The sequence below is a fragment of the Homarus americanus genome, unplaced genomic scaffold (genome assembly GCF_018991925.1).
Source record: "Homarus americanus isolate GMGI-L3 unplaced genomic scaffold, GMGI_Hamer_2.0 scaffold46197, whole genome shotgun sequence".
NCBI lineage: Eukaryota > Metazoa > Arthropoda > Malacostraca > Decapoda > Nephropidae > Homarus > Homarus americanus.
Window position 1 is genome coordinate 6,787,837 of NW_024723050.1, and position 8,800 is coordinate 6,796,636.

The 8,800-nt window shown below is 46.0% G+C and overlaps 1 protein-coding gene across 1 annotated transcript in view; it reads left to right on the forward strand.

Annotated features, from left to right (window-relative positions):
- The window catches only part of LOC121863315, a gene marked incomplete in the record, with an annotated part of 233,601 nt that overhangs the window by 65,297 nt on the left and 159,504 nt on the right, over window positions 1–8,800 (forward strand). The window contains 1 exon segment of the mRNA XM_042361934.1: window positions 2,028–3,772. Coding sequence (XP_042217868.1) covers window positions 2,655–3,772 — 1,118 coding nt within the window.

The following is an 8,800-nucleotide window of genomic DNA, read 5'->3' on the forward strand; positions in this document are numbered from 1 at the left end:
GTCCACAGATGTTGCACGTGTGGAGGGCTACATATAGTGCGGAAGGGGCACGGCAGCGTCTTTCCAGCGCTGGCACTTGTCTGCCTCGGTATGCAGTGGGGTTAACTCGAAAGTATTGACACCTCGTGTGGTGCTTCTCCCAGGTGAGGGGATCGATTTGGCACTTTTTCAGATTTGTCTTAGCACACACACACACACACACACACGTGCGCGCGCGCGCGCGCGCACTGTATTTAATGCAATTGAAATCGACATTTCGACGTCGCACACTTTCATGGTCTGACATCCGGAGATTAAAATATTCTATACAGTTTTACTTCTACATTTTTATTTTTCGCGCCGAGTGAATTTAATGTTTCATGAAAAGTGGTGCGTTAACATCAGACCAAAATGTTGGTGTGTTCAGTTGAGCTTAGTAATGCAACTTTAATGTTGGCTGTATGAGGACGGTGGTTTATGCAATAACCTTTTGTCTCCCGGATACGATATAAACCCCCTTGAGAACCATGTCTTAATTCTTCTAATACGGTGGGCAATGTTCTCGAATACGATGGTGTTGTACTCAAGCGTTGAAGTTGTCGTACTAAATGGTTCAAGTCATCATACTCAAGGGACCAAGTCATAGTACTCAAGGGACCAAGTCATCGTATTCAGGGCCCCAATTCATCGTACTCAAGGGATGAAGTAATTGAACTCAACATATTAACGTAACTATAATGCTAACCCTTTGAAGATGATGATTTAAGCTATAACACTTTACGGACGAGATTGATAGTTATAATGGTCAACACACACACACTGCTCAGTACATGCCATGGTGGAGGGTAATGACTGATATGAACGTTGGTTTCTGCGTCATGTGAGTGTGTGTGTGTGTGTGTTCAAGCAATGTATTACACATGGAATAGCTAATGTGTGTTTCTTTGTCAAAACCACAAACACGATACTTTGGAAAAAACGCAAACAGATTCAAACAACTCTTGGTACTTTGGTAATAAAACAACTTGTAATGCATTGACACACTCTACTTACATCAAGGACCACCTGGGCACTTGGGCAAGAACCAGAGAGACTAAAGCAGTGTATGTGTGCGGTAATAACCTCTACCTTTACCGCAATAAGCACACATTCCCCTGTTACCAAGTTGATGGAATTACCGTCCCCGTAGTGCATGGAGGAGGTCTTTTGTCTATTTCAGTAAACGAGTTCTCTTAGTGTTGCCAGAATCTTAAAGTCACAGAAAAAAATGCTGTCATAAGGAAAAACGGGAATTGAGGGAATTACACAATTTTAGCCCACCAACTGTTGTTAAAATAAAATGTAGCTTAATTTTGCAATTCTGTCGTGACGGTGGGATTTAGTTGATATTTACTTCCGTCACCATATTGTTGTTTCTATCTTCTTTTTTTCCGGAGAAACATTTGGAAAGTATTGTCTTATGGTAGAGTGGAAATATGACATCTACTTTTGTGATAAACTTAGGGTACGACATTGGTAGTTATTATTTATCTCGATACATAGTATTTAGATTATGAACCTGATTATTCTGTAACGCATTCAAACCCCTGAGTACGATGACTTAGCGCCCTGCGTACGATGACTTAACACCCTGATTACTATGACTTAACACCCTGAGTGCGATGACTTAACACCCTGAGTACGATGACTTAACACCCTGATTACGATGACTTAACACCCTGATTGCGATGACTTAACCCCATGAGTACGATGGCTAACCCCCTTAGTACAGTACCATCCTACACACAGTACAGGGTGTCCCACAAGTAGTGTAGTGATTGTGATGGGGAATAACTCCGGTCATTTCTTATAACACTGTTTCTTTTCTTTCAGGTTGAAGTGTGTGTGTTGAAGATTTAATATTTATACAAATTAAGTGTACAACATCAAACAAATAACTAGACATTGTAGTACTGTTATTGTATTCTTTATCTTTTTTACCAGTTATAAGCAGCTAAGGTTTTTATGGCAGCTTCACATGTTAACGTTGTCTTCCTCCTGTGTTGCAGATGACGATGGTTGTGGCGCGGTAGCAGCAAAGTTGTCCCCGTGAGGTTGTGACAGTAAAGAGATGGCCGTCCACACCCGGGCCGACCCCCGCCTCTATCTAACACACCATCGTAAACTTTATTTTGATGCTGGCTACTGACGCCCTGACAGCTTCACCATAACAAGCAAATACAGTGTTTTATACTTTTAGGTTTATAGTTCTATTTAAGTGTATACTATAAATCATAAGGTAGTATAGTTGATGATAATGATAACACGATCGAAGTTCTTAGCTTCGTTCTGAGTGCATGAAGTGTGTAGAAAGTGATTGTGTTGTCATAACAGCAAGTGACGGTGGGTGTGAGGGTGGCTGATGAAGCTCAAGTTGCCCAATTTGGCTGTGAATGCAGCCTCAGATTGGTGAAGTTAGCTAACCGTCCATGAGAAGCGGCTGGTGGTAGGACAAGTTGGTGCGTAGGTGGCGGCTCCCCGGACTGCGGCGCTCCTGCCTGCCCTTGATGACCGTCCCTGCTGCCTCCACCACACACGCTCCTCAAGCCTTTATATGTTGTTACGGACAGAAAGTTGGTGCATGAGAGGGAGTGTGGGTGTACTGGAGAGCTGGTGGTAGTGTACTGAGCGTCGTCATGACCACATTGTGTACCACCCCTGAGTCCCTGCCCTCCCCCAGGGCGGCAGACGCGGCCCCAGAGTTCACTTCTCCCCCTGATCCCTCACCTCGACCCTACGACAACCAGCCCTTCCCTGGCGATGCTCCTCCTCCCTCCTACCCAGGTAGGGGCGACACGGATTACGAAGTGCCCTTCTTCACGGTGGCGCACTACCGTACCCCTACAGCACCCACAACTTACGAGTACGCCGCCACACATGCGGGGTTCCCCGAGGGGGTGGGAGAGGCCCTCTACAACGGCGGATTAGACAGCGCCACCATGTCTCCGGTGGAGTTGGCCTTCGGCAGCAATATGTCAGACTCAGGACGATGGTGGCCGCGGGCCGAGACATCCCAAGACACCACACCCAGCCACACCCCCGCCCGCTCACCTGTGGGTCTCCCAGGGCCTTCGCCACGCCCTGAGCCAGACTGTAGCGCGCCCGTACACCCGCCTGGTACATTTATCCGTAGGGTCTACGGCGCCCACGACCGCACGCCCGTGGGATGTCTTCACGCCGCTGCCGGCACCACCCCGCGGGGCCACAAGACAAACCCGTTAAAAAGCTCCCAGCAAGACTCGGGGCGGTCAGGGGCACGAGCTGGCCGCTCCCATGACGATACACCCGTTAGGGGCTCCGTCGAATTCGTCTTGGACCAGCCCTCGAGAACCCCTAACAGGAGCAGGAGTGGCTCCCGGCGAGGCGCCACCACACCAGGCAAGCGCTCAGCGCCCACCACGCCGGGGCAGTCGGAGGACGAACAAGCCTCGCCCGCACCTACCCGGGAAGTCGGCTGGGCTGCAGAGGAAGACCCCAAGGCTACCCCGTCGCAGGACGCTACTGCGGCGCGTCAGGGGACAGTCACTGGGTCCGGCAGCACCGCAGCCAAAGACGCTTCGGGCACACCACACACGACGACTGACGCGGGTGGCGTGGGCGGGGGAGCCATGGATACCAGTGGAGTGTATGAGGACGCGGGCGTGAGTGATGCAGCTGACCGCCTCGAGTCGGCCCTCCACTCCAGCTCCTCCTCTGAGGTTGTGGTCACGCCCAGAACTCCCCGCACTCCGCGAACACCCAGGAGTAAATCCAGGTTAGTTACCCTTAGTACATATTAATTATACCAGCTTGTCACTATTAATCATTTGTATGCACCAGAATAGTTCCACCTGGCCAAACACAATCAGTTCTTCCTTAATTAGGCAAAGATAGACCTTCAAGATCTGCCAGCCTATTGCCTGACAAGATCCTCCGTAAGATGGCCGGACCTTCCCAGCAGGTCAGGGCAGTTCCATTGTACCAGAAGATTTAATTAGTACGGGCCAAGTAAATTTCCCAGACTAGGCTATGTGAGGTAACTCTCGAGGTACAGTTTTCAAACATTCCAAGGCAGTTACAATCATTCATACCTTGACCAGGCTAGATCTTCCAATCGAGACCTGGTCACTCCCCACCAGCAGGAACTCATGAAGTACCTCGCCTGGGAGAGTTACTCATCACAGTAAGATCCCCCATACACCAAGTCAGTTCCTCTCCACCTGGACGGCACCTCAAACATCTAGCCAGATCGCATCATCCTTTCTCTTAACTAGGTTGTGCGAGTTGACTAGTTACTCTAAACATGACTCATTTTCGTAACTCTCTTAACATTCTCTTACCGAGTTAGTGCCATTTTCACCAATACTGTAGGCTGATGTACTGTATGTTTGTACGTCTGATGTGAAAGTCGGGTTTGTCCATACATGTTTTTTTTTAATATAGCTTGATATTGTTTCCCTACAAAGCCTTCATTGTAACATACTGGATTATGTTACAGTAGCGGCTGAGATGACGACTTGATTATATACAGATCCTCATCAAGTCCTGAGCACCAACAAACTCGTCCAATAACCTAGTTGTCTCTTCACCTCCGTTGTTGTTAATAGAATGTGATATAAAGTTAATGTATAATTATTTAATTCAGGGTCAACCACCGGCGCACTACACACATTGTATTTAAGAATATCCTCCCCTTGTCACTCCTCCGTTCCTCCTGGTGCCTAGTGTACCTCCTACATACAAGGTGATGCCTCATGAAGGTGCAACACACGCACTCCTCTCCTGTCATGTATGAATCGGTAGTAGTCTTGTCTCCTTTAATGTGGAAGGGAAGCTGGGCTGGTGTAAAGGGCACAGTGTCAGCTGCGTCAGTGTGCCGCTGTCTTGTCTGGTCCCATCACAACACACCCGGGAAATGACCGTTGTGTACTGGCTGTCACCCCAACGTCGTCCAATATTCGAGTTTCTTATACATACAGAGTACACACAACCAGAAACAGAGAGCAGCGGTGTACGTGGTTGGCGTGTATATGGTTCACGAAAGATATGTTCACTGCAGTCTCTACCTTACCAAATTAGACAGATTCCAGCCTAACCTAACCTAACCTAACCTAGCTGAAGCTAACCATATTTAGCTTAAATAAGCCTAACCTAACTTAACTATTGTAACTTTACCTAAAGTACCATCGTCTGGTGCCACATATCATCATCTCATATTACAAATCATCGCCTCATACCACAGTCATCGTCACAGTTCGTATATATCACTTCCTACACTCACCTCGCCAAAAGTCTTGATTTGCCGTCTCAAATTTTACGAGAAAACTATGACTTGGTGTCTCCTAACACACACACACACACACACACACACACACACACACACACACACACACTGTTGTCACCTAGTTAGTGTGGTATTGAGCGTCAGTAGGCAAGAACCACTACCATCCATCCCTGTGACCTGGGATCTCTCCTCGCCCCGAAGACCCAATTACCAGCCGCGACTTTAGTGTTTATCTCCCGAAGTGTGTGATGTCTTCAGCACTCTTGACACACACATGTGGGTTCCCAATCATTTCAGGTATCAAAATAATAACATCTGAAGTAGGATGTTTGGATCTTGTGTGAGGTCTTTCAGGTAACGTGTTATGGCTACAGGTCATGGCTAGATGGCTGGTGGACACACGGGTCTTCATGAGTTGTATGGCTGGTAGATACATCCTATTTTTCCTCTTTCCCACTAATTACATCATCACTACTAACCCTCTTCCTCTTCAATCTTTCTCCTTCTCCTCCTAAATCTTCTTTCTTCCCCTCCTCCTCCTCTTTCGACTTCAAATTTACCGAGACATCGCCTCTTCCTTCTTGGTTTACGATTCGCCATTGAAAACTCTGGGCTGGGTCTTAAACTGCCGTCTTCCCTCCCTCCTCCTGCTGCTAGTTGTTGCCGTCATCTGTGTTACATCTTCCCTTGAGTTATTTCTCTTTCACTTCGGTCAATCTAAAGGCTTAAGCTTTCATTTCTGTTTTTATATTCTTTGTTGCCTCACCTTCTGTGGTGTAGGATGTGTTCTCCTGTCTCTGTCTGTCTTGTATCTGTCTTTGTCTATCAATTATAATCACTCGGGATGTGTACCAACATTTCCAAGACGCTCAGGATGTGTCCGAACACTTCCAAGACACTCAGGATGTGTCCTAACACTTCCAAGATGCTCAGGATGTGTCCCAACATCCTTAAACCACACAGGATGTGTTTTAACACCCTCAAGACATTCAGGATGTGTCACACATCCTTAAGGCACTCATGATGTGTCCCACATCCTTAAGGCACTCAGGATGTGTCCAAACACTTCCAAGACGCTCAGGATGTGTCCTAACATCCTCAAGACGCTCAGGATGTGTCCGAACACCCTCAGACGCTCAGGATGTGTCCGAACACCCGCAGACGCTATGGATGTGTCCGAACATCCTTAAACCACTCAGGATGTGTCCCAACAGCCTTAAGACACTAAAGATGTGTCCCAACATCTTTAAGACACCCAGGATGTGTCCCAACTCTTCCAAGAGGCTCAGGATGTGTCCCAACATTCTAAAGACACTCAGGATGTGTCCCAACACTTTCAAGAGGCTCAGGATGTGTCCCAATATCCTTAAACCACTCAGGATGAGTCCCAACCGCCTTAAGACACTGAGGATGTGTCCCAACGCTCTCTCTGACCATGTCGAACAATGCTTCCAAGGCTTCTCACGCTGTTCTCAGGTTAAAATATTTTTTCCCTGTGAGGAGTGTCTCGTGTAGTGGGTGACGAAGCACCATTCAGCCCCACGTCAGCGCTTCCTGCACCTCCTGGACCCTACCAGCTAACATCTGCCTGTAGTGTGCTTCTGTGTATTTCAAAATTATTATTCTTTCTCGAAGTTGGTAATAGTCACATTATTTCATATCATTGGTGTGTGTGTGTGTGTGTGTGTGTGTGTGTGTGTGTGTGTGTGTCCCAAAGGCTTGAGGGTACTGATTCTTTTGTCCTGTCTGTTCTTATTTCCGTCCAGCCATCCATCCATTTCTCCCTCCATCCATATTTTTCCTCTGTCCGTCTTCCCAACCAGGTATTCTTGCTCTTTATCCAGTTCCCTAACATGGCTGTAACTTTGATCGCACATTTCCCTTATCTTGAGAGGCCACAATGACCGGACGATCTTGGAAGTATAGTTCAGAAAGCTACCGCCAGGGAGGGTTGTGGTACATTTAATTTGATTCTTCGCTAGACCAATCACCAAGCCCGGGGCAAAACACTTTGAAGGAATATTAACCAATCACGCTAGAAGAAGAAAGGGAAGGCCAAGTTTAAGTGTTTGAATGTCTTCAATTGTTGTTTATTATTTATCAGTAGAGATTGTGATGTGTATATAAGTCTTCTCTGTCCATAGTACAATAAAATAATAATACATCAGTTGGTGGTGTCAGCCCGTGTGGTGGTCCCTTTATTGTAGTCAATGACACCAATTATATTCGGAAATTCTTTTCTTTTTTGGTGAAATTTCCGATTTGTTAATGTAACTGAATTTACTCCTCGTGGCATTTTTATTTCTACTCTAGCTTTTCTGTACTTTATCTGCCTTGATACAATTGATTGGCTTAAGCCAGTAACATCACCAACTACACTAGGAAAACTACCACTTGCGATAAATCTCAGAGCAATTTAGCACAGACGTAAGCGCTGGGACCACATGAGACCTCTATGTTACTCGACCAATATCTTGCTGTAGTTGGTCACCCAGAGTATATTCCTACATAAAGTTTGTAGTACCGTAGCAGTAGGTGGTCATCAATTTGTAGAGGGTCCAAAGGATCCCTAAACACCCTTTCCCTCCGGAGTGCACGGTCATAAGCCTGCTAAAGTAATCATTAGTTCCATTTTCACAGCTTCTCTCTCACTAGTGACGTAGCGACACTTGAAGTACGTCTGGCAGCTGTGTGTGTTTTGGTACGGAATGTATAGTAGAGAAAACGTGAGTTACGAGAACTTATTTCCGCCTTGCTGCTGTAGCATATGAGTGCTCGGGAGACACCGGAGCTTTTGCTGTACGATAAGTTCGGTTACGGTCGTCGTAAACTGTTAGTGAATCGCCCGTTCAGCCTTAAGGGTGATCGTAAGTCGTTAGTGAATCTGACCCTTGAATCATATCACCAGCAACCTCTCTGGAGTGACAACAATGGTGTATATGAGTCACGTCCGTATAATTTGTCCCTTCTCTGTAGTAACTTTTCGTGTGTTTGTGATGTAACCGGGTGTAGACGTTGCCAAAAACATCTGATTCTTTACTGCTTTATCTCTCCCGCCATTTATTTATTTTATATCCTTTCTCTAGTTTCTGTTGCAATTTGTTTCTTTTTATCACACACACACACACACACACACACACACACACACACATCACTTTTTTGGTCCATTTTCTCATTATTTCCTTTAGTACATAATCAAACCGACTATTTTTTTTTGGGGGGGGGGCTATTTTCTTTTCAGTATTTTATTTTCATTGTTGTACTATTTTCACCTAAGACCAACGATCACTTTTTTATTGTTACACACTTTGTGGTGACGCCTCCTTGTGTGTGCGTCAGGTGAGACCACTAAAAGTTATCGCATCTTTTGTTTTCATTATGTAATTCGTGTAATAATTTTCTCGTTCTTTTTTCTTTTGTTCTCTCTGTTGTGGTTTTTATTATCTGTGACTGAACATCTTTTTATCATTCACTGTGACTGACAACTGAACATCTTTTTAACATTCACTGTGACTGAAC